This window comes from Biomphalaria glabrata, chromosome 17 (genome assembly GCF_947242115.1).
Source record: "Biomphalaria glabrata chromosome 17, xgBioGlab47.1, whole genome shotgun sequence".
Lineage (NCBI taxonomy): Eukaryota > Metazoa > Mollusca > Gastropoda > Planorbidae > Biomphalaria > Biomphalaria glabrata.
In genome coordinates this window covers 10,217,024-10,244,622 of record NC_074727.1, presented here as the reverse complement: position 1 = coordinate 10,244,622, position 27,599 = coordinate 10,217,024, and the positions used below count along the sequence as shown (strand labels likewise).

General features: G+C 37.3%; 1 protein-coding gene across 6 annotated transcripts in view; it reads left to right on the top strand.

The window, feature by feature from the left end:
* LOC106063640 (uncharacterized) overlaps window positions 1–27,378 on the top strand; it is a 28,609-nt gene extending 1,231 nt beyond the window's left edge. For 2 of the 6 annotated variants that reach the window (XM_056016048.1, XM_056016049.1), the window contains exons 2-3: window positions 62–223; window positions 26,365–27,378. In XM_056016048.1, the coding sequence (XP_055872023.1) occupies window positions 177–223; window positions 26,365–27,121 (804 nt within the window). In that variant the 5' untranslated portion in view covers window positions 62–176 and the 3' untranslated portion in view covers window positions 27,122–27,378. Of the gene's footprint in view, window positions 1–61; window positions 224–2,838; window positions 2,967–3,720; window positions 4,733–5,777; window positions 6,312–6,360; window positions 7,127–12,843; window positions 13,042–26,364 lie in introns of those variants that run through there. The other 4 variants (XR_008775697.1, XR_008775698.1, XM_056016050.1 and 1 more) reach the window with 4 other exon arrangements.
* The last annotated feature ends 221 nt before the right edge of the window (window positions 27,379–27,599 follow it).

Genomic DNA, 27,599 nt, shown 5'->3' with positions numbered 1-27,599 from the left:
GAATGTCTGAAACTATACTCTGTTTCTGCATGTTTCTATCTAATTTTTTTTTCCTCTACAGGTGATCAAAGATTTTTTCAATGAAACCTACTTTGATAGGTATGATGAAGTCATGTCAGACTCACTGCTTACAATGCTCTCAGCAGTGACTGTGGCCTTTTTTTTGTGTTGGGGGCATGATGGGAGGAGTTTCTGCTGCATATCTTGCAGGGAAATTTGGAAGGTGAGGAGAAGTGGTTGTTTGAATAAGGAAAGAAAGAACAATTTGAAACTGAACTATTTTCTTTACGCCCTTTAACTTACAGGGGACTGTCACCAGCTGTTTTCACCTTCACCTATCCCTAAGTCTGTTGAATCCTTGGCCACCAAACAAGATCTGTTGACAGTCTATCTCTATCTCTGTCTTTTGTCTTGAATTTATTTCAATAATGGGCCTGTCCATTATTTTATGTTGTCTTCTCATCAGTTTTTCTGTCTGCCTCTTCTTCTTTTTCCTGGTACTGCTCCCTGAAGGAAGGTCTTTGCGTGCCCTGAGGACCTTGTGATATGCTGATAGAATTTTAAGCTTGTGCTTTTATACTTTTTTAATAGTCTGGTAGGCCACCCACGCTTTCATCTTGCCTTCCACAAGATGAGCCATCATGATCTTGCCAATGATGGAGGTAAATGAGTCTGGTAGTTCACTGTTGCATCAAAGTATGACCAGTTCCTTCCATTTTTTGTTTTCAACTTTCCATTTACTCTGCCATCCCAAAGTTTCAGTCTGTATGAAAACCATCTATTAGGAAAGCCATATTTTTTTAAACTTTGTTGATATCAAACAAGCAGTTTAATTATTAGGTGATTATGTACCCAAATTTAATACATAATAATGTGGAAAAGTAAATTAGCTAAATGTTTCAGGATAAGAGAATTGAAGCTATTTTCATTTGTCAAAAGTTCATTTTTTAACTACAAATGTGTAATAGCTAATTAATTTTATAGCACCTTACTTACTTACTTACTTAGACTTAGGTCCTCCAGCACTGTTCGGCGCATTGGGCGGCAAGCTGTCTCCATAAAGATCTGTCACTGGCAATGTCTGAAGCCTCCTCCCACCTGGTTTCCACTGTTCTGAGGTCCTCCATGAAGGTGTGTCACCAAGTAATACGAGGACGTCCCTGTTTGCGCTTTCCTCGTTTTGGCTTCCATGTTATCGCAACTCTTGGTGTGCGTAATTCTTTTTGACGTAGAACATGTCCCGCAAACCTCATGCGACGCTCAGTCACAACCTCACTAAGTGTTCGACTCCCAGTTTGGCATAGGATTTCCTTGTTTGAGACCCGATCTGTGTAACTGACTCCCAAAATCCGTCTCAGCCATCTCTGATAGCACCACCTTATATATATACATATATATATATTTTTTTTTTTAAATTTTAGAATTATGCTATTTGAGGACTCTAAATGGATTATACTTTTTTTTATAGAAGAAGCTAAATAGAAATGTTTTTGCGCAGTAGTTAGGTTTTGTTTTATTGTAATGAAATTAGAACTGTGGTTAATCATCATCATCATTGAACATCATTAGACTGTAGGCTTAAAAGACTCAAACTCTGTCTTGCAAAAGCCGTAGAAGCAATCCTTCTGTTGTTTGTTATGTGCGTATGTCATCATACAGGTCAAGAGCTTGTAGTTTCCCAGACCTTTGGAGGTAAAGATCAGCAAGTCTAGGGAAGTTCTAAAGAATATTAGACAGTTTTTTATTTTTCCCTGCAGCATGGGCACAGTAAGTCAAAGCTTGACCTGAACTTTGCAAAATATGAGCCAATGGAATAGTGGCCCATACTGCAATGTGCTGTAATAGCTTGTTCAGGCTCTGGCGACCTCCACCATGGGGGAGGCGTGATCAGGGTGCCTGGTGTGGACATTTTGTCAATACTGAAACCATTTTTCCATTTCTTTTTTTTTTTTTGATTTATGCCAGGACATGATTGAAACTTACAGCCTGCTAGGTAGGTGGTATTAACTCTCCAGGGTGGGCTAAGGAGTCTGCAACAGTGTTGCCAGTCACAGACTATGATTAATAGCTTTTAGTTTTAGAAATTGCAAACCTTCCTTCAGATAAATAATTCATTAAGAATATGATTTATTTTTTAGTTGTTGTTTTGCATACACAGAGGCGTGGTGACTGAGCGTAAAGTACTTGGCTTCAGAACCGGGGGTCCTAGGTTTGAATCCTGGTGAAGACTGGGATTTTTTATTTTGGGATCTTTGGGTGTCTCCAATTCCACTCAGCTCTAATGGGTACCTGACATTAGGTGTAGTTAAGTAAAGGCGGTTGGTCATTGTGCTGGCCACGACATCCTTGTTAACCTCTTATAAGCTTGTTAAATACTTTTTTTGTTTTAAATACTTTTTTGTTCTTATAAATTAAGCTACACCACTGTAGGGCCAGTTTTTATCCAAACCAGAAGTTCACAGGCTAAGGTTTAGAATTCAGAGTGAAACACATCACTATTTTGGTTAAAAAGAAAAAAAACCTTTTTGTTTAAAAGTTCAGCCTGTAAATGACGAAACAAATAATTCTATACTATTCAACTTCAGATGGTCTACTACTCTACAAGTATTTTTATCTCAGCTGGTCTGAGCAAGGAGACTTCTCAGTATACTATGGTAGCCACAGGTGTTGTAAAAGTCATGTTGACCTTCATATCTGCCCTGATCATGGACGGGGCAGGCAGAAGAACTCTGCACATGATTGGACTCGTGGTGAACTTATAAGAAAGACCCATGTGGAAATGAGTCTAGAAACCTCAGCTTAGGCTTCTAAATCTATGATTTATGATTGATGTTTCAGGATCAATACCTTGGTTCATGGTGACTGAGATGTTTGCGCAGGGTCCTAGGTCAGCCGCTGTCAGTGTTTCCGTGGGGATCAACTGGCTGTGCAACTTTGCTGTTGGCTTGGTGTTTCCTATTTTACAGGTAAGTACATTTTAAGGGGATCTAATTAAACAAGTAAAGTAAAGACAATTGCAGTTTAGTCATTGAAGTAAAGCATTACTTTTTTCTCTGTTGTAATCTAATTACTCAGTTGTTTTTTTTACCTTTACCTTTTGTCATCATAACAAGGTCATGGTCGCTTGTATGTAGACAAAGTGATTTAGATTATTTCAAAATTATATCATTTTATACCATATTAAATACTAAGTGATATAACTTTAAGATAAAATAGGCTCTACTAATGTAGATACAATTTTAATAGGTTATTAATTTTAAATATTCAATTATTGTAAAACATTTTCAATGCTTGACTATTATTTTCTTCTTGTTTGGATGTAATTATTTAAAGCATAATATTTATCTAGTGGGTAGCTAGGGTGGGGGCAGGGGGGTCCAGATTTGAAAATCCCCCCCAGACCCTTACTTGAGGGGTGATCCACATGAGTGTCCGAAATTTTTTGTGCATTAAATATTAAGCCAATGACATTTTATCTTTCTTTTCATGTTGTTATGTAAATTATTGACCATCTTGCATGTATTTCACACATTAGACTTATCTATTTATTAAGTACATTATCTCAAGTCATGATGTCAAATGTCAACACAAAGGGAACCCCTTAAAAGGCCAAGCCCCCAGGACCCCTAAATCCCTTGCTACGCTACTGTATTTATCAGAGATTATTTTTCATGATTAAAAATTGAATTATTACTAAACTACTTTTTTTTTTCCTTACAGAAGTCACTAGAAACATATTCCTTTCTCCGCCATGCTGTTGTTGTTCTTCATCTTCACCTATATGTTTATCCCAGAGACCAAAGGCAAAAGTATTTCTGAGATTAGCCAGCTGCTTAAATCTCCCACTATGGATAGATCAGAATCCAGAAATTCCTAAAAAAAGCTCAAAGAACAGATACAGCACCCAAGTCTTGATAATTGATCCACCTCTCTCAGAAAAAGGGACAGAATATTATATCGAGTCCAGCTACTTATAGAATTTAGGTGGCTGAACAATTTTGGCTGCTGTTTTATTTTTTGAAATGTTTGTCTTTTGATTTAGTTTCATGTTGTTGGATAAATCTGTTATTTATAACATTTTATTATAATATATACAGGGCTTTCATTATTATATCAATGCAAATACAATTAATCAGTTTAAAAAAATATATTCATCATTTTAAATGACAACTTTTGTTATATTGTTCTAAATGTATATGATCATGTATCAACATACCTCAGTAGAATTGTGATAACACACCACAACAGTTGTTTATGAGATATCATTTAATACATTTAAAGGAGGACAGAGACTTTCTTCCAATAAAGTGATTTAAAACTATGTACCCCATCAGTATTTTATATTATATTTATAAAACTAATTAAAGCAGCTTTATTCTGGCTGACAATGTCTGTGCTGGATGTGGCAAAATATTAAGTTGCAGCTGGGGCTAGGTTGCCATGGGAAATACTGCTTTCATTAAATCTTCAGACTTGAAGACAAGCCTTATTATTATTAATCTGGTCAGTGATTTCAGTGCAATATGAACACTAATGTTTTGTGTAACTATTTTTCAATAATATTGTTTTCTATTAAAAATATTTTTATTATAAGTTTCAACTTTTATTAGCATTGATTACTTGAATGAGATTGTGAGATTCTGTTTTCAGTTATTTAATATTGATATTTTTCATGTAAATGTTTTGTTTCGGATGTTCCTTTGTAATTGAAGATTATTATATCCTAGCCCAAACTTCCCGCAGGACAGGGTTTGAGCCCAGGAAATTTGAGTTGACTGTCCAGAGTGTGTACCGCATCACCACTCAACCCAAGGGCCCAATATTGGTCCTGTTTGAGCATCTTAAATATATACTGGTGACTTGAAAACAAAGTAGAACTTTTTTCTATTTAGTTTTTAGGAAAAATAAAATAATCAAAAGTTATTCCAGTAAGTAAAGTACCCTTTCATACCTTGGGGCAGATGATGTTAATGCTATCTGTTTCTGTGGCTTCCGGTTAATGAGGTTGTCTTGTGACCAGCACAACTACCAACCACCTTTACTTTTTCTCGACTAGTGTCAGGCACCCATTAGAGTTGGCAGACTCGGGTGCCCTATATATCCCTTAAATAAAAAATCCCAGTCCAGATTTGAACCTCTCGGTTCTGCAGCCAAGTGCTTTACCACTCAGCCACTGCGTCTCCTAAAAGGTATCCTATCTTACATTAAGCTGCGTAAAACTAAATGTTCCTGAGCCAATCAGACCATTGAAAAATATAAGCATTTTTTGTAGTAGATTTCAACAAACAGTTAACCAGAAATTAAACACTAATTTATGTAGCAACTTCTCCTTCATGGTCAAAGAATAGCATAACCTCATCCCTCATGAACTTGAAGATTTTTTTTTTTTGTTTACTTTTAAATTGCTTTTGTGTAGTGCAACTGTCATGCTGGCAGCATGCTCAGGGCACTAAGGCCCAATCTCTTTTGGACCTGTGTGGGGGAAGTGAAGATCGGGGGGAAGGTTTCCATACTGTCATTAGGCACTCGGCTAACACAACATAGCTTGAGTAGGATTTGAACCTGAGCCCCCTTGATAGGTGACCAACTGGTTTATTCCTCTCAGCCACGTATACCATTAATAGATAAAATTATTTGGTCACCATCATCATCACCGCTTGGTTGTTTACCAAAGTAAAGGGATTGTTAAAGAGTTTAATTAAATCTATTAATGATTTATTTGATGTCCACCAGTTATTTGTTTTATGAGAAGGTAATGGTTTCCCTTTGTTTATAAGCTTTCTAGGCAGCATGTAGTTATTCCTTGAGAATTAGAACTGCAAAACTGCCTGGGTGTATGCTATGTGGTACTGACTGTCATCACAAGGGTCCTAGGCTGAAATGCCACCTGTTGCTGTGCCTTAAGAATTTGGCCCACAAAAGAAGTTGTAAGGGGAAAAGATCATCTCTTTTGTTGATATGACCATAGACAACTCATTACGACATAAACACAGTCGTGTGTTTTTGTGTTGACAGTGAGAACAGGTTAGCTATGTAGTGTGAATGATGCTGGATAAGTGTCATTGTTGTTAGCGGTCTTAGGTAGGGGAGACAACTTTAAGGAATACCAGATTGAAAAGACATGTTATTGTAGAGAGTTAGTTGGAGTTAAATGTCCTGAGGATATGGGGTTGGCAAAACACTAGGAATGAAGCCAAACATCCTCGAAATGTAGGGTTCGAAAGACGCCGTGAATGGCGCCAAATGTCTTGAGAATGTAGGGTTCGAAAGACGCAGTGAATGGCGTCAAATGTCTTGAGGAATGTAGGGTTCGAAAGACGCCGTGAATGGCGCCAAATGTCTTGAGAATGTAGGGTTCGAAAGACGCAGTGAATGGCGTCAAATGTCTTGAGGAATGTAGGGTTGGAAAGGTGTCTCACCAGCAGACTTGTACAGTTAGACTTCTATTTGTTTCTTCATTATCTCTGTATTATCTAACGGTAGCATTGGTGTTGACATAGTCAAGTGTAAATCGTCATCTTTCTGTTGGTGTTGTAGGCATGTTCTAGGAATGCAGTCTCAATTGCTCAGGTTTCCAAAAATGTCTTCCCACATAAAGAAAATCAAATAGGCCTATCGTGGGGTTACAATTCTGGAGTTTTTGGGAGACAAACTGTTGACAATGCTTTGCAATCTGATCCAATAGGGGGAAACTGTTGACAATTACTCTGCAATGAGTTGTAGTGTTTCTCTCACACTCAGTGTGCACCACATAAACCCAGGAGTGACTCAAGGGTGACATATGACTTAAGTTGTGTCAGACGTTAAGAAAACAAAAAAAAAGTCTCTATTCACAGCAAACTTGTGACCAGATCAAATAAATACACATCGTTTCCTTCTGGTCGCTAGATCAAAAGTCAAGTAGTACAAACTTTTCTGCCAAAGTGTTCAACACAGGTATGTCCACTTCGTTGCTCACTCTCACAGGTCAACGACAGTTCTACATATTGCGGATGTTCCTTTAGAGTTGAAGATAATCTCCTAGTCCAAACATCCCACAGGACGAGTGTATGGCAGCGGGCAGGATATGAACCCGGGACCATCGAGATTAACGAACCACACTCCAGCGCGCATACTACACGGCCAGGCAAGGCTTTCAAAATATGCTTTATAACTCTCTCCTGGACCTTTAGAAAGCAGTGTCCTAACTATACTAGCAGCTTTACACGTGTAGTTTTAAAATTCATGCAGCATCTAAAATCAGGTCTTCTCCCTCATCAACAAACATATTCGTCGCTGCGTTTCCATTCAAGTCTTTTCGCAAGCTATCTTATATAATACAGACGTTACTTCAAAAAAGATGATTAGCTATAGGCCTACTAGACTTCCAGATGTGGCGCAGTTAAAAGCCTTAATACTTAGTTGTAAATCTTTCTCTCTGCGGACCTGATATTACCGCACAAATTTATTTTTTTTAAACTTTCTTTTTCTTTTGTGTGTAAAATTTCAACTTGATACGGGAATGGGTATATTTGTGCGTTTATGACATTGGTTCTCTGAACGTAGAAAATACCAGGAAAAGTGAACGTACCTTTAATTTTTGTGTGGAATATGATAATAAACCAACATATTTGTTTTAGAAAGAAATTGTGGCTGTTTAATGAAACAACAACATATAAACGGTATTATACAATAAATATGGCGGCACTCTTGTTTGAACCGCGAATAAAAGATTGTCGTTGGCTAGCTAGCCACACTGATGCTCACATTTTAAGTAGAGAAATGAAACTATTTTCTGACCCTTAAAAAAATATATCGTCAAAATATCCCCATTAATTAATGTAGTACTAAATCCACGGGTTTCTAATAGAATAATTTCAGAACAATTTCTTTTCGTTTTTATAACTTTTATGTCATGTGGCCTGCTAGACGAGTATTGGAAAATTAAAATGGCCCGCAGGTTGAATTAGGTTGGGCATCAGTGGTCTAGATCTATTACAAATTTAATGATATGACCGTATGCCACTGATTGATACAATATTACACTTCGTATAAGCTTTGTTTTTGTTTGTTTGTTGGTTGGTTTGTTGTCTTTTGAATATTTTGTTTTTCCTGTTCTCGTTAAAATAGCTTTTGAAAAGGCATCACGGAAACCTTCTTCCACCTAGAAGAAGGAGGGGAGGGGACGTTAACGCTGGACAACTCTAAGCCAACATCTCAAAATGTCTCTTCTGCATTTTACGAAGTATAACATGACAAACTTTACTTACCGGTAAGATGAGCATACATGGTTAATCTAAGTGACAGTTTTTTTTTCTTCAAAGGGGCAGACTTCTGATCAAACCCGCGGAGTGACGGGCAATGACGTGGAACGGGAACACGTTCCCTGGACAGTCGTGTTGATATCCTAAACGCAGTCCACACGAATTAACATCACAGTATGATCACACTAATATAAAAAAAGTAGCCAGAAATAAGAAGGAAACCAATTACTATAGGCCACTATAAGTACGTTCTAGTGGGTAATTGTATAGGTCTACACTTCACAGGCAGACTACGGCGTGAAGACAGGCGTGCACGTGTTGCATGAAGAAGGAAACCAATCACTATGGTCCTCGAAATAGCGTTCCATTAGGAATTGCTCAGTCCTTCGACCGTGCTGTACTTTAGACACAGCATTTGTCTTATCGAATAACCTTCTTCATGACACAATCGAGGAGCAGGATTTGACCTAGATATAAATTCAGTACGTGACAGTTCAGTTTCTAAAACAAATTGTGATTGAGTATTTTGAAAACACGCCCCCCCACACACACATATACGCACACACTCACACACATCTGCAATGCACATTGAACAGTCGACTGCATACCAGTGGTTCCCAGCGAGACCAGTCGCTATAGTAGACCTCTACACTGACCTGAAACGTCACAACCTGTGGCCAGTGGAGACCATTAGCTAGTTGACACGTTGCAGCTCAGTATTCAGGCCTTCTAAGAAGTCTCGTTCCCAGCTCCCCTGATTTTACTATGTGGAGACCTTTCCAAGTTAATGATAGACCTACATCCACAATTAGTCTCCTTTTAAGAAAACTAAACCTGCTCAAAGGCAAATAGAAATAGGCATAGATCCTTGATCTAACCAGAGTTTTATGTAGTGTGTGTGTGTGTGTGAGTGTTTCTAGGGTGACGGCGGGAAGATGTTAGCGATTGGTTGTGACTGATTCAAGAATGTGGCATTGTCGTCAGCGGTCTTAAAAGACACACGACGCCAGAACGTGAGACTGAATAGACTTGATATTGTATTAAGTTAGACTTTGTTCAAAAATATTATTACTAAAGTCTAAGTCTACTACGTGTATTTCACAATAATAATGATGATTTCGTCTATATTATAATTAAAGTTATATTTATAATTGTTCACAAGGAAGTTATAATATTTAAGTTATTTCAAGTATTATAGTTTTATTAGCTAAGATACATTACTACCAGCAGTTTGGGGCTACAAATCAACGATTATCTATGACTTGGAGGCATTGTTACTTATATATATATTTGTATTTATGCCATAACATATATGACACAACTTCCATGGTGGAGATATTACGAAAGAAAACAACTCAGTGGTAACCATGGCGCGAAGGGGTGCGTTTAACAGTATAGAATTATTACATTATTTTTTACTAAATCATAGTATATTTATTGCTCTTAAATTATATTTCTGGTTTTCAAGCGAAACAACGAATTGATGCAAAATCTTTTTACTCTAGTATAAAATCCATTAAAGTGAGATAACTCCTAAATTATTAGTTCAGTGTTTCATTAAATTGTAATGTGTTAAGATATAATAATAATAATAATAATAATAATAATGTGAAAACAACGTGAAGTGCACTATAAAAGAAAAATATGTTTGCTTTTTGTTTAATTGTCATATTCTTTCGTTAATATTGCTGCATACATATACTAGTTGAATTACACGAATTAATAGTACGTAGAGACAGTAAATTTCACAATTAGTTAATACCATCAGTCTCAGCCGTAGGATTATAAACGGTAATCCATCCTAATTAAACAAAACTATTTCATCCACTTTATGTTCCTATTAACATATGTTAACCACTCGCTTATGTTCCTATATCTGCGACTGACTTAATATTAATTGATGAACCCCAGCGGGTATATTACAATAAACAGTGTAAATGATCATGGACTATATACAACTTCTCAATAACCTTCACTGCTCAACAGTATTATATGGTCTGGACGTGGATGCGTTAAACTGCTTGTATTGTGTGTTTGTGTAAGAGAGAGTATAATCTGAATAAACCACACCAAAAAATATCCGAAAGCATAATCTACTTAGATCTGGTGCACTAAATTCCACACGAGCTCAGCGCAATGCTGTTTTGCCTCAATCTTGGGTTGATGACAAGTTAACATCTGGAAACCGGTGGACCCTTCAGCCTGTGTACAATGGCGCAGAACACAAGACTTATACACAACGGAATGATGACTGAGTGATGTACAGAAACATTTTTTTTTGCGTTAATTAGCCCAGTTTTAAGTTACATTTTTGGACATAAAAACAGTTACAATAGCACCAACAAAAACATTTAGCATTATGTTTCTCGGAATTTATGGGCTTCCATAGAAACTAAAGACAGTTCCTTTTAAAAGCATCCCGATTTCAAGGACTTCGTTCCTCGGCATGTGTACGTACATGTGTCTACAACAGAGAATAACAAACAACCTACTGATCATCAAGTCTGAACAATTTCTGAATGATGTAAACCTTAATCGTTGTCAATACATGGAACTTACGGTTTTGTCTTGTGTGTATTTTGGCAATGTAATCTTCTACTGAAAAAAAAAGAAAAATGTCATGAACTATGAAAATTAAAAAAAGTGTTTTGTTATTTTATGATTATAAAAGCACTGGATTTAAAAACAAAAAGTTGGCTGAATACAAATTAAAATTGATGACGCTAGAGTTTGTCTTCTTGCATCTCATGGAGGCATTTAAGAAGTTCCCCGTAGGACTATATTTTATAAAAGGTTTCAAGAGGCGCAGTTATTTCATCTTTAAAAAAATAAGTCATTAGATTTCAAGCTGCTATCAATTTAAAGGTTAATTTTCTCATAGGATTAATCTATTAAATAAGTTGTAGGCCTAATTGTCTTGGGTTTCTGTTGTATAAGCATTGTATTTTGTTCTTTGAATCATTTGTACCGTGTGATTGTCAAAAGAGTTCAGCCGAAGGCTCTACGAACTCTAGGCGGGTAAGCCTGCTTGAACAAAACCGTTCTGTCTAGAAGAGGTCCAAGTCAATGCCTATGTAAGACATTACTGTTTCCGATGAATCTTGCACTCCGGGCGCATGGACTAGAATATATGGCCGAAGGCCGAGCAAACCGGGAACCCCGCCATTTTCCTATGTTGTACCAAGCTAACCGTGCAGGACTCGCCATTATTGTAACGGACCCTTGAGGAACGGCGCATGGATTACCGACGCTCTCTTTCAACTCCGCACCGTGCAATGGGAAAGCTCTTGCATTCCCTTGGACACTCCCACAGGAGTTTTGTTGCTATTCATTTAGCCTAATTACTTCCTAAAGTAATCGTTTCCACCCGAGTGCCACGTTGAGGCAGAATAGCGTACCCGGGATCATTTGTACCTGAACTAGTTATAGCATTTATTGTAAAACTTATAACGATAAAATGCTATGACATCCGTAATGTCATTCTGTTTATTTCCATGTTTCATCACATCGTGATTAATTTATTTTATATTGTAACTATTTAAATTGTATCTTTTTTTACTAATATAAGCAATAATAATAATAATAATAACAAAACTCGACCCTGGCAGCGCCAGAGAATGAAAACTCATTCGTTTCTATCATAATAATAATAAGAGATTCGCCAATGGGAAGAAAAAACCCTCCACGGAAATTTCCTGGCTTTATTAGATGGGGACAACATTGACAAGGCTGCTTCCTTAACATGGTTCAAAGCAGGTCATCTCTACCCTAAAACTGAAGGCCTTGTTACAGCAAACAGGACTGAGTAATTAGCACAAAAATTACGAGAAACATATCCTAAAACTCAATGTTGTTGACAAATGCCGAAAACGTGGAAATGTGAGTGAGTCAATTAAATACATAATGGCAGGATGTTCAGCCCTATCGGAATCTGCCTACCTAGGTCGCCATAACCAAGGCGCAAAGTTAATACACCAGCACTTGACTTTGGCACATAATTTGATCGGCAAGGATACGCCTCCTTATTACAAATACTCACCACAAGAGGTTCTAGAGTCTACTGATAATCTGCTGTACTGGGATAGGCCTATTTTTATCACACAAACTCAGAGGCGGCCCCACCACCGTACCAGGAATATTCAAGCCATAGTCTTGTTTTAATCGTTGCAAGTAATAACATTTTAAAAAATATTTGACGATTTATACATGGGCGTAACCATGTTTTTTTTAGGGAGGTTGGAGTTTAATGAATTTGGGCTGGTAAAAATAAATGTTCCCTTTTTATCTATCATTTAACTACTTATAAAGAGAATGAAATCGCTCATACAGAAAGTTATCAGCTTCATAAAGGAGGAATAGCCTTTAAAAATAATATGCAACTTTTAATTTTAATGTTTTTAAATGGGGATTTCCTTAGACAGGAAGAAAATCAAACAAAAGGGCGATAAGTGAAGATAATTTAACAAGCATGAAAAAAAAATGAAACAGACACGGAATGAAGTGAGGGGCCACTTGTTGGGTCATGCGAAGGAGACGACGGGGGGGGGGGGGGGGTACCAGACCCAAGATCAGACCGCTAAATAAAAAGGGAGAAAATAGATTTTAAGAGGCACAACAATAGCAGACGAGCGACAAAGGTTGGGATCGGAACCTGAACAGGACATTTGATAGATTCATCCTTTTTTTTTTTCCCTACCAGAATCTGGGCATAGATGTCCATTCTAAATGTGTCTAGATTAAAGCTATTTTGGAATTCTTATAGTGCAATATTGACTTAAATTTCTTCTTACGATTCAGAGTAAGTATTGGTGAGAAAAAAAAACTATATTAAAAATTACAGATATGGATTTCAAGTAGTACTTCCTAATTTTTTTTTATTTTTTTTTAAGATTTGTTTTTTCGGCATTTAAATTTTCACTTGTGATCTATCTGTCCCATTTATTCTAGAATTCAATTTAAAAAAAAAAAATTTTGAAAAACTGATTTAAAAATATTTCGTAACGTGCTAAAAATAGCTGCGGCGGCTACTTTTGGTATTCTGAAAGCAAACCTTTTGTTTTAATATTTGGTATGCAAAAGTCTTTTGTATTTGAAATTTTTTGTGACAATGGCTTTAGAGGATAAATTGCCCACACACGGCGAACAGCGTTTTATAGAATGCAAGAAATTCGTTGTAAGCTGCTAGATTTAAGATTGCATTCTCTGGATTATAATACATAGGAATGGGGCGGGTCGAGAATGTGGTACATTTTTTATGGGATTAAAAAAATGTGTTTAATTTGATTCATAGATCCAGTGCCGGTCCTAAGAATTGGGGGGCCCTATGGGAAACGGATTGCGCGGGGCCTAGTCTGGGTAGGATAATAAGTGAAAATTAGGATCTTGCATTAGAAATAAATTCGTCTTTGCATTGTATTCATTCTTTACTAAGTACAATCTCACGATCAAGTTAACTTTACGATCCTTGCGTGTTGCAAAGTCATACATTATATCATCGAAATTCTGTTTCCTACATGCATCACGCTCAAAAGCAATAAGATGATTTTTTGACGATCATACCCATGACAAAAATCTTTTGATGATCCTACCCATGACAAAAATCTTTTGATGATCCTACCCATGACAAAAATCTTTTGATGATCCTACCCATGACAAAAATCTTTTGATGATCCTACCCATGACAAAAATCTTTTGACGATTATACCCATGACAAAAATCTTTTGATGATCCTACCCATGACAAAAATCTTTTGATGATCCTACCCATGACAAAAATCTTTTGATGATCCTACCCATGACAAAAATCTTTTGATGATCCTACCCATGACAAAAATCTTTTGACGATTATACCCATGACAAAAATCTTTTGATGATCCTACCCATGACAAAAATCTTTTGATGATCCTACCCATGACAAAAATCTTTTGATGATCCTACCCATGACAAAAATCTTTTGATGATCCTACCCATGACAAAAATCTTTTGACGATTATACCCATGACAAAAATCTTTTGATGATCCTACCCATGACAAAAATCTTTTGATGATCATACCCATGACATAAATCTTTTGATGATCCTACCCATGACAAAAATCTTTTGATGATCCTACCCATGACAAAAATCTTTTGATGATCCTACCCATGACAAAAATCTTTTGATGATCCTACCCATGACAAAAATCTTTTGATGATCCTACCCATGACAAAAATCTTTTGATGATCCTACCCATGACAAAAATCTTTTGATGATCCTACCCATGACAAAAATCTTTTGATGATCCTACCCATGACAAAAATCTTTTGATGATCCTACCCATGACAAAAATCTTTTGATGATCCTACCCATGACAAAAATCTTTTGATGATCCTACCCATGACAAAAATCTTTTGATGATCCTACCCATGACAAAATCTTTTGACGATTATACCCATGACAAAAATCTTTTGATGATCCTACCCATGACAAAAATCTTTTGATGATCCTACCCATGACAAAAATCTTTTGATGATCCTACCCATGACAAAAATCTTTTGATGATCCTACCCATGACAAAAATCTTTTGACGATTATACCCATGACAAAAATCTTTTGATGATCCTACCCATGACAAAAATCTTTTGATGATCATACCCATGACATAAATCTTTTGATGATCCTACCCATGACAAAAATCTTTTGATGATCCTACCCATGACAAAAATCTTTTGATGATCCTACCCATGACAAAAATCTTTTGATGATCCTACCCATGACAAAAATCTTTTGATGATCCTACCCATGACAAAAATCTTTTGACGATTATACCCATGACAAAAATCTTTTGATGATTCTACCCTTGACAAGCCATTGACAGCCGTAGATGTGCGCTGAATTCCTTAAATACCTGTCATGGCATGATTAGGAATTACTTATTTGTTTCATAGAAAGGGAAAGTTTTGACTTGGAGACAATGACGCGACTAGTAAAAACAAAGAATAGCGAAATGTAAACACACAACTTTTGACGGCTTTAGAGAGAGGAGCTTTTTATGGACGTAGAGATTAGTCTTGACGACATTCAACGGTTCCCTTCGTTATTATTAAACGTCTTATTCGACATTCACTATCAGCGTCGAATAATTTCTATTGTTGGCTTTTCGCCTGTGTTATTTGAGTTCGTTATTTCAGTGTTACTTCCGTTCGACTTTTCTGCATAAAAAAACTGCTCTTAAGCGCCTAACATACCTAAGTTTATGACAGTTCCATCACTTAATTTTTATGTATTACTTTAACTGTTTCTCTCTCTCTCTCTCTCTCTCTCTCTCTCTCTCTCTCTCTCGTAATTGAGATGCCAACGTTGATTTGACCCACATTAAGCTAAACAGATTTTGGATTTATAAACTTTAATTTGTGTTGTGTAAAAAATAGCATGCGTTCTCCTATAATTTAATACCAAAATATAACATTTTCTGATAACAAAACAAAAAGTGATTGAATTTAAATCATAGCAAGATAGTGAAATACAAATGAGCAAAATGAGAAAATAAATCATTGCTACTTTCATACTTATAGCATGCTCAGAGCGCTATGGTCCAATCTCATTTGTGGACCAGTGGGGTTAGGGGGTATCTGGGAGAAGGTTTTCCGTGCTGCCTTTAGACGCTCAGTAAACACAACTCTGCTCAAGTTGGGTGTCGAATCTCGAGCCCCCTTCATAGGTAACAAAACCAAGCCAAGCTCTAGAGTGAGTACTTAGCCTCTCGACCACGCTTCCCATTTCCCAATACCATCGAAACGAGGAAAATAATTACGGAGAGAGCTGTATATACAGTATATGTGAAGTTATTCCCCTCAATACGTAGATGTTTTTTCTCCCACTTTCAATTCCCGAAATGTCACACAATTATTCACAGTCGGTGACAATACATGAATCAATACAAAAAAAAAAAGTTAATCAATTAGTGTTAATTAATTTTGTTTTTTGTAGAAAAATGGGAGCTTATTCATTCAGTATAGATATACATGCCATTGATTTTGCAGTTATTCCCCTTAAATTAGCATCTCTCTCTTTATATAACCCTAACCTAATTGTTACGACACAAAACTCTATTATTATAATTATTATCACAAATGACGTCAACATTATCGTTTCCACTCACTTCATGTTCCCATCTCTCTAGCTTCCACTTTTTAATCCCCTTCCATTCAATATCCAAATTTGCAACATTTTCATTCACACCATGCTGCGCTACGACCGTAACACTAACCTTGTTTTTTTTTTCCCATTAGCGTTTCTTTAATGTTCTAAATAAAAGTAGAACACTCATTTCCATAGCATGTAAGGTAAAGTTTCAGTGACACCCTTAAAATAGCTTTAGAAAATACAACCAGTTTCACCTTTAAAATAGCTCCATCAGGACCAATCGCCTTCCTGGCGTCATCAATCAGGGCTGAAATGTGACGAGAGTCCTTCTGTTGTTACCCTTCTATAAGTATGGAGTGAACACTAGTCTTTGCAGGCTCCAGAATAGTTCTAAGTGTAGTCACAGTTTATTGATGTCTTCTGATTGCTGCACATAGATTTGTAGACATTCTTGTTTTTTTTTTATCTTTTGTGATTTCTAGAATGAAATTTTGAAATCTATCTTTTTTTTAATCTGTCATTTCATTTTTTAAATAGTTTCTTAGACAATGAAATATATATAAAGTTCTAGCTATTAGTAATGATTGGACTTTTTAGTTTACGAGATTCGTAGAGATATCCGTATTTGGATTTCTGTTGAAAGCTCATATTAAATCACTCCGTCTGTCTGTCTGTCCGTCTGTCTGGTAAAAACCTTGTTTCTCACACCTCACCTCCACCAAACCTGCCCAGTATGTGACTACTGGATCTCCACCAAGCCAGTAGGTGACTATACTGGATCTCCAACAAGCCAGTATGTGACTATACTGGATCTCCACCAATCCAGTATGTGACTATACTGGATCTCCACCAAGCCAGTATGTGACTATACTGGGTCTCCACAAAGCCAGTATGTGACTATACTGGATCTCCACCAATCCAGTATGTGACTATATGTTTAATATCCACCATACCAGTCGAGTATGTTGCTATGTAGGGTCTTCACTGAATCAGTCCACTGTGACTATGTTTCTAGATCAATGAAATTGTTTATAGCATTCTGACACCAAAACTCTGCTTAGGAGATGAATAAGTTTTGTTTTTGAATGAATAAGATTGTGTCTTCTTGACGAACTTCTTCAAACTACAATTCGCATGAACCGTTTCACTTTTTTTTTTGAGACATGCAAGAGAATAAGAGAATATAAAAATATTTTCCCTTTTCTGCAATAGTAAAATCTTATAAGGGGGTATAGGGGAGAAGGTTTGCGTGCTGGCTTTAGTCTCTCAGTAAATACAACTCTGTTCGAGACGGGATTCGAACTCGAGCTTCTCGTTAGGCTTTTATCCTTTTAGTCCTACATCCTTAATTTAATGTGTGTGTTTGTGTGTTTTTAGATATCTTTTTACGTAGCATTTGAAATTGAGCAAATAAAACGTGTCTCGTTGGCCATGTAATATAAATCTATTGAAAACCCACTACATAGAAAAAGACATTCTTATACATTTGTATTTCTTTTATAATTTTTGTTTTCGTAGATTATATCTCGAATTCTATTTATAGGTCTCTGTTCTTTGCCGAAAGCGAAATTTTATCTCCATCTTCGTTACCACTTCATTGGTTCGACCTGTTTTTCTTATATTATTTTTTAAATCGTTTTCTTTTGTTCTTTGTTATTGGCCTAATGTAATGGTGTATAGTGTATGATATTAGTCTTATAGTGTTATACATTGCTTCTTAAATAAACTAAGTGATTAAAGTATTCCAAACTTCTCTCAGAAAGTCTTTTATGCACTGCTTCTGTCTATGACCCTCAATCTATTTATTTTATTTGATAGGTTTAGTGTATTAATTTGCTAGTTCACTATTATAAATCTAAATTTCAAATTCGCTCAGCTAAGTCCACTCTAATGGGTACCTGAATTTAGCTAGATGACGTTAGCATATATATATTGCAAGGAGAACTTTACTACTAGCAATCTTATCTTATAAACTACAGACGTTACTTCAAAAAAAATGATTATGCCCTACACGTCTTGCATCTAGTCATGCATGCTAATCAGGTCTTTCTAAAACAACGTGTAATGAATTTATGCAAATTATGTCACATCAAATAAGAGACTAACTCTCAGGTCATTTTAACAATTGCGGGGTATTTTGTTTATCTGCAAATGGCACCTCATATTGATCAGCTGACTGTTATTGTTTGCTATGTCTCACCACATGATGAGCTCCCTTAGTTTTCTAAATTTCATAGAGATGGGTAGCCACACATGGGAAAGTATGGCTCAGATGGTGAACAAGTCTCTTACAAATTAGTTCTGAAGTTCAAATCCGGTCCTGCGTTAATATCGACAGCCGAAGCACATACGACAAGGCCAGGAAGACACCATCACTACAAAGTTGCTTTTTTATCTCACAAGGTGAGCGAATAAAATGTAGACCAAATATTTTCAAACACTGATCTGATTGGGACGGAACAAGCTTAATGAGCAATAAATATCTGTTTTTTTTTTAATTTTGAATTTTGGAATTTTTATATTACCTGAACAATTTTTTTTTAGGCCCTCAATTTCTCGGGGGCCTTAAGCCCTCACCATTGGCCTCCTTCAGTCGTAGAACGACTGTGGTTCATCTCGCACACTTCCTCAAGTGGCTGTGGAGCCCTATTTTGGAGACACACTCCCGTCCACAAATATCACAGGTTAAGGTGGCGTTTGCTTCGGTGGTAGAGGAGGAGCTGGCCATTTTTCGCATGGTCCGTTTTTCTTCCAAGTTCTTTCACTATCCATAGCTTTTTTGGTCACTGTCTCTCTCCATCTGGTGCGGTCTAGAGCTATGTCTTCCCAATAGGGGCCCTAAGCCCTAGCTATTTGTAAATCCAGCACCGCAGGAGATTTAACCTCTTTACAACACGTGCCCAGAGAAGACAAGAATGTCAACAATGATCAAATCAAGGTCACGTTAGAGAGTCGTCACAGAAAAGTTTTGGACTTTACTAAAACCAAATATATTTTACATTTTTTAAGCAGCCGTACATGGAACTGGTTGAACTAGTACTATGTCGTGAGGGGAATAATATGATATCTCTCTTACTCCCGTTACCTTTCTTTCCCCCCCCCCCCCCCCATCTTGCCGAGTAAGAAAAATGATAGATCGACCATCCCACCCATCAATGGAAATTCCGTGCTTATATGTCATTAATGAGTTAGTGAGGAAGAAAGTGGACCAGAAATAAAACCACGCAAAGAATAATGATGTCATTTCTTTAGCTCATGTTTCACAACGAGGCTCACAGCCAGAACTCCTGAATTCATACAGGCTTTTGACTGAACATCCGATTGTGAAACAATGACTATTTAAGTCTTTATAGAAACAATTTCTTTAGAATACATTGAAGACCACACTAGACGGTACAACCAACTTTCAAAACTCAAATCAGTTTTAAAAACAATGATTGTATCTCTGTCTTTGTGGGAAATAAGCGCGGGGGAGGGGAGTGAAAAGTAAGAGAGAGAGAGAGAGAGGTTACAACAGATAATGAAAGTCAAAACGTATTGACGTTCTACAAGATGGTTAAATAAGCGAGAATAATAAGAGTTTGCTTATTTGAAAACGTCTTAATCTTTACACTATAAGTCTATATCATCAAAACGTCACCCCCTTTTTTTTTCTCTTTCTTCTTTGTTGTGTTGTTGTTTCAGAATGTGCAGTCGAGGGGAACAACTCTAATTAATGAAAAACAAAATGCAAAGTTTTAATTTAAATAAATTAATTATATTTACACGCACACACATTATCACAAACACATACACAGTCACACACACACACATACACACACACATACAGATAGAGAGAGAGAGAGAGAGAGAGAGGCTTGGGGCTCATGTTCATAGATTTTGCGAAGAAGACCAAGCAATGTATCATTTGCATTCAGTCCACAGAATGAATACACAACAATATTTTTAAGTTTTATCGACTTAGCACGGTGAAGTAACATACTCATAGCTCAAGGCGCTTTCAGGACGAAAAGTAAGGGATGGTAATCTAAAATCTTCTAAACAGGTAGATTAGGTGTTCCTGTTTTCACAAAGAGATTAACTCACTCTGTTTGTTTGTACACGTTATTTATCCGACATAAAGTTTACTAAGTCTATTGGTTTTCCTGGCTGATTCAGGCAACCCGTTCCATGCTGTAATGGCACTAGGGAAGAAAGTTGTTTTGTTAACTGGAATCACTTTTTTCAAATGCTTCTGAGGACTTATTCTTGTTCTCTTTTACAAAAGAAAACAAACATACAAACAAACAAACATACAAACAATAAATTGACTTGTCAAATCAATAATGAATATGTTTTTTTTTTGCTTGCCTACATATTGTGAGGGAATGACGTAACGGCTTACAGTAAAGGTTTACATTACATCAAAGAAACTCTGAGTGCTTCACCTCATTGTGCCTAATTTAAATTCAGCGAACAGATCCTCGGGCAATCCTCCAGAGATTGTATGGAAATTGAAATAAGAGAATTAGCTACAGGGGATCATATTATTTTTAATGTTAACTTTGTCTGGAAGTTCTGACTGCTAAATCTAAGCCCCCCAAAAAATGCATATTTTCCACTTGAGAAAGTCTTGAACGAGTTTCAGCTTGATGTGTGTGAAGTTGGGTGTGTGTGAAGCTGAATGTGTGTAAAGTTGGGTGTGCGTGAAGCTGAATGTGAAGCCGGATGTCTGTAAAGATGAATGTGTGTGGTAAAGAGAATAGAGACAGCAGCGTTACGTAATTGCTATATTTCGACATTGTGGGTTAAACACCTACCACTGGCGGATCCAGAACTTTTGAGTGGGGGGGGCGATTTTTTTCCAAACCCTAACCCTAATGCCCAGTAAACCCTAACCCTATGCATAAACGTGCATATATATATATATATATATATATATATATATATATATATATATATATATATATATATATATATGAGAATTTTTAAAAAGCAGCATTTCTCAACCTTTGGTGAAAAACAAAAACAACTGGGGCAGCGCTATAAGGTTTTCAAGTGGGGTTCGGGGCGAAGCCCCGCCGCCAAAAGCGTTTTCTTGCATTCTTCATTGCAGTAACGCATTCTCCTGACATCTACAGCTCATTATTCATCCATGGAGTTCGGGGCGAAGCCCCGCCGCCAAAAGCGTTTTCTTGCATTCTTCACTGTAGAAACGCATTCTCCTGACATCTACAACTCAATACTTATCAGTGGAGTTCGGGGCGAAGCCCCGCCGCCAAAAGCGTTTTCTTGCATTCTTCATTGCAGTAACGCATTCTCCTGACATCTACAGCTCATTATTCATCCATGGAGTTCGGGGCGAAGCCCCGCCGCCAAAAGCGTTTTCTTGCATTCTTCACTGTAGAAACGCATTCTCCTGACATCTACAACTCATTATTTATCAATGGAGTTCGGGGCGAAGCCCCGACGACAAAAGCGTTTTCTTGCTTTTTTCACTGCAGAAAAGTATTCTCCTAACATTTACAGCTCATTATCCATCAGTGGAGTTCGGGGCGAAGCCCCGCCGCCAAAAGCGTTTTCTTGCATTCTTCATTGCAGTAACGCATTCTCCTGACATCTACAGCTCATTATTCATCCATGGAGTTCGGGGCGAAGCCCCGCCGCCAAAAGCGTTTTCTTGCATTCTTCACTGTAGAAACGCATTCTCCTGACATCTACAACTCAATACTTATCAGTGGAGTTCGGGGCGAAACCCCGACGACAAAAGCGTTTTCTTGCTTTTTTCACTGCAGAAAAGTATTCTCCTAACATTTACAGCTCATTATCCATCAGTGGAGTTCGGGGCGAAGCCCCGCCGCCAAAAGCGTTTTCTTGCATTCTTCATTGCAGTAACGCATTCTCCTGACATCTACAGCTCATTATCCATCAGTGGAGTTCGGGGCGAAGCCCCGCCGCCAAAAGCGTTTTCTTGCATTCTTCATTGCAGTAACGCATTCTCCTGACATCTACAGCTCATTATTCATTCATGGAGTTCGGGGCGAAGCCCCGCCGCCAAAAGAGTTTTCTTGCATACTTCACAGAAGAAAGGTATTCTCCTGACCTAAAACTCATTATTCATACTATTAAAAAAGGACCTTTTGAATAATGTTGTACTTATAATATTCTAATATGAATTTATAGGCCCTTAATACATTGCAAAAAATCCGATTTGTTCCTTGAAAAGATAAGATACCCCACATATTTAGATTTTGGCTTTGAGGATCTCCGCCGAAAAACAATTATTCGATAAATAATATTCAATAAAATCAAAGTATAAATTGTGAGTTATAGTCCCAAATTTATTTTACTAGAAAAATATCAGATTGAGTAAAGGTTAGAAAAAGGCGACTATGAAAAAATTATTTGGGTTTAGAACTCATCTCAATCGTGACTCTTATACTGAAAAATTTCGTTTGAATTCTAATTTTTTGAATGCAAAGTCTTTCTTAAAATAGTTATGAAAAATTCATGTGAAATTACATAAACTCTGTCTGGAAATGGGAGGGGCGGTAGAGTGAAAACGATTAATCCTCGCTCCTTTAATAATTTCTGCTAAAGATTGCATTTGGCATTAAAGAATAGGGGTGTGGCGACTCGATGTAAGAATTTAATTTATAGTATATATAAATTATATTAGTGACAGATGTTTTTGTTTTGTAATTTCCTAACTGTAATACAAAAAGAAAAAGTATTGGTTTGTCCGATGGGGGAAAGGCGATTGCATGAATCGCCCCTCCCACCTGGTACAACCCTTTTTCATTTAAATTTTACTAATGATAAAATTTGAGATTAGAGTGTGGTACGACATAATATACAATGAGTTCACATATCAATATGTAGTTTATATTATATAGATATTCAACTAATTTTGTTCACAAACTATGATTCTCCACAAAAATAGGACCGCCCCCCCCCCACTCAGAGGGCTAGAGTGGGGAGGGTAGTACATGCAATTTCCCCCTCCCCCAACCTCACCGAAACGGCCAAGATACAAGAAGGCGAGCGACATAATATAAATCTATATATTAATTCAACTAATTTTTTTCACAAACTATGATTTCTCCATTAAAGTAGGACCGCCCCCCCCCCTCTCAAAAGGGTTAGGTGGGAAGGGCAGTAGAGATAAATTGGCAAACAGGGAACAGATCGGTTAAAATATCAATAACAAGTTTTAATCACATAGATATGTAATTGATTCTGTTAGCAAGCTGTGATTTCTACAAAGAAATTGGACCGCCCCCCCACTCGAAAGTTTAGGGGGGGGGGATTGATACCATCGCCCCCTCCCGACCCCACCAAATCGGCCAACATACTAGAGGGGGGGGGGCGAAATAATCTAAAAATAGGTTGAAATATAAATAATTAGTATATATTATTAACATAAGTAATGAATTCGTATACAAATTGTGTGAATTCTATACTAAAATTCGTCCGCCCCGAAGGTTCGGGGGGGGGGGGGGTCGGCCGAGTGGGGGGGGGGGGGCGATCGCCCCTACCGCCCCCCCCCCTGGATCCGCCAGTGACACCTACACATATTTTTCTAACAATTGGTTCTAACTAATATGCATGTACTGTCCTAGTCTATGTATGACTTTCTAATACCATCTGTCATTTGACTTTCGTCCTAGGGGTGCTTCGACAGTTCCCCCCACCCAACCCTTCCAGAGTTCCACTCTTTCCTTGCAGTAGCTGTCATTAGCAGAATATTGAGAGGTCTGTCCGTTCTTTTACGTTGTCCAGCCACAGCCATCTTTTCTTTGGACGACCCTTTCTTTGTGCTCATTCCACAATCCACTCCACTCATTGGCGTAGCAACGTGCTCGTGGACAGGGGTTCAAGACCATAATGATGGGCCGCTCTCCTAGATTGAGCGTGATTAAAATAAATTATCATCAGGTATGCATGAGTAAATAAAAAAAAAAGACATTGCTAAGTATGTTCTACCTTTGAGTACTGACAGTTTTATTACCAGTAGCTCAGTTACTATATACTGTCATGACACTCAATGCTTATAGAACTTTATTAACGTAATGATGATAATCGGGTGTTTCTTATTAACACACACATATTTAAATGGGGCGCGGTGGCTGAGGGGTAAAAAACTTGGCATCCGAAGCGGAGGTCCCGGATTCGAATCCTGGTGAAGACTGAGATCTTTAGGGCGCTTCTGAGTCCCCTCAGCTCTAATGGGTAAAAGTAAAGGCGGTTAGTCGTTGTGCTTGCCACATGACACCCTAGTTATCCGTGGGCCATAGAAATAGTTGACCTTTTAATCATCTGCCCTATTGATCGCAAGGTCTGAAAGGAGAACCTTACTAACTCTCTCTCTCTCTCTCTCTCTCTCTCTCTCTCATATATATGAGATATATAATCAAAAAATATATATAGTGCTTTTTTTTTTGGAAAAAAATAGGTGCGGATTGAACTTTTAACTACTAAAAATTAACAATATACGTTAAAATGCAAGAAAAGTAATTTTTTTTTTTCAAAGGTGCCGTACACGTGAGAACAGTCACAAAAAAAGCCCTATATATATATATATATATATATATATATATATATATATATATGTAGAACTTCTTATGTAATTTTATATCCATCACAATATGAGGATGATGGCACTGCTGATCAAAGTGTCACTGGTGAAGCAAGAAAAGCGTGCAAGCGTTGGCAATGTTCGAAAAAAAAATTATTAGTGATAAAAATAACTTTCTATGATGAAAAAAAAAGCCAGTAAAATCTTGGAATTGACGACATTGATGTAGATCAACACTCCGTGATTGAGTTTATTCTGAAGCTTCAATTATCATACGACTTCATTTTAGATATTCTCCTGTTCAGTGGAAGATTTATAGACAGGGTCGTTCTGAGCTTCCAACTTTTTTGACTAAGTTTTGTTTCGCTCACATATTTGGTCAGTAAAATAAGATGCACAGCGTACTGAATTTTTTTTTGTCCCGACTAATACTGTTTTTTTTCCCCTTTGGAGAACACAAAGTGATTGGTTAACACCTTCAGCACTTTAAAATGTGTAAATCGCATGGCTTTTAGACGATTATACCTTGACTATCACCTTCTAGGACACAATGTTGAGTGTCCTATAAATCGCAGAAGCTCCCATCTAGATATGCTGTGACCGAAGATAAAAAACACATACACATTTGGCACCTTAGAAATCGACCACTTGTTGAACACATTTTTTGGATGTCAATTTTTTAAAGTTGGCACAATAAACATATTGCTGTAAGCGTCTGCTATGATTGAAGTTATGCCCAAAGGCCGTTGGTCTGTCCACGTATGACCAAGGCACCACCATATCGTGAGGGCTAGGGTGTCCATCGATTTGTTATTCCCCTTTGTTTAAACATTTATTTCAGAATTATGTAATATCACAATGAATAGACTCGTAAGTAAAATTATAAAGGTTAGGGATTTAATCAATTGATATTCTTACTGTCAACACATTGTATGTACATTTTGTGTACTGTGTCTATGTGGGGCCCCTATGGGTCATGAGCCCGGGTTCATTGGACCCCTTTGCGCCGTGGATACTGCTTCCACTTTACCTTGAAGGATGACTTTTGACAGTGGGTCATGGTTTACAATACGACCGACCCAGCTCAGCTTTCATCTCTTCCCAGTCTTGTGGTGTTCCTCCTTTGACCAGTCAGTAATGACGTATTAAAAATATTAACTCATTTGCCTTTTCCTGATATCTGATACCTTATAATTACTGTCTAGTCTGTGCCCTTGCTATATGTACGCCTTGTGCATATTGATATTAACGTTGAAATACATCTACTACAGTTTATCATTTCCATTATAATTGAGCTTTTTAATATATTACTACAACTGTATTACATTACTTAACTTTGGTTAAACATTTAATAGTATCTATTTAAGTCACATTTTGATATAATTTGTGTAACATTATTTCCTTGAATAAACTGTTTTTTTATATATATATTTTTATTTCAGGGTCAAAATCATAATGAAAAGTGTACGAGCAGTAGTCTCCCTTTGCATGACGTCTTTCATCCTTATAGCAATATCTATTGTTCCACCAAACGACGGGAGTATTCTTAGTAACCTGGAGGTCAGGGCCAGGCTAAAAAAATGTCTGTCCGAACCGGAAGTTTACACAAACATCCCCACTGGATCCACCTTCCCATCCGTCGACGTAACATCATCCGACACGAACTGTCGCAGCGTCATTAACAGGTATCTCGCTGGCGAAGGCAGGGCGCTCTATCTTGGATTAGAAGAGCAGGACACATACGCGCCCTCACCGCCAGCAATTAAGAAAGCCCCACTCATCGACCAAGCCCTAATCAAATTAAGTGAGGGGGAGGATGAACAGTCGCACCCGTCGAGGCAACACGGCTCGGATTATTGGCAAGCGATGGCGGTCAACTATCTGGACGCCATTGGTAAGCGTCACTTGTCGGAACTTGCTACACACACGAACTCACTTCGCCCTAGCGTGAAAACTAACCCCCTGAGTCAGACGAACTTTAAACTTGACAAGGAATTCTGGGATACATACGTCCTTGGTGACCACCCGCCTAGCTTGTCTGAGTGGGACAAGGCGGAGTCTATACCAAGTAAGAGAGAACAGTTCTCCATTGATGCCCTCAGGAAAACACTCGCGGACATGGTGTGGGAACAAAAAGCCAGAAAAGTTGCTGGAAACAGAGAAATTTTATTTAACTCTATGTTAAGAGACGGGAGATAATCAGTTAATTGTATACCCACGTTTCTCAACAATGTTGTCATTTTTGTTCCCCCTTCGAGGACAATCTTTCATTTCAAGTTCCACAAGTTCCGTATCGGTCATCAAAACACAGACACGAAACATAAATATGTCTGCAAGTCTATTAAAAGTAAACATTTCCCCTGGGCCTCTTGATTGTCTTAAATTGCAAACATTGCTTCCAAGTGATTTAGAATTATAAACTACCAAGTGCAGAGATAAGCCAAAATAAAATCTTTAACAAAATTAGCTTTTTTAATTGTTCTTAAATATCTAATTGTATATAAATGTTGGACCACAATACAATAGATATATATCTGCATTTGTGGATGTAACATTTTTTAGTTTATGTCTGAAAAATTAACATAATAAATTATGGTATGTGTGGAACTAACACAACAAAAAATTGTTACAATTGTGTCTACTTGCTGTATGTAACATTTGACATGATCAGATCCTG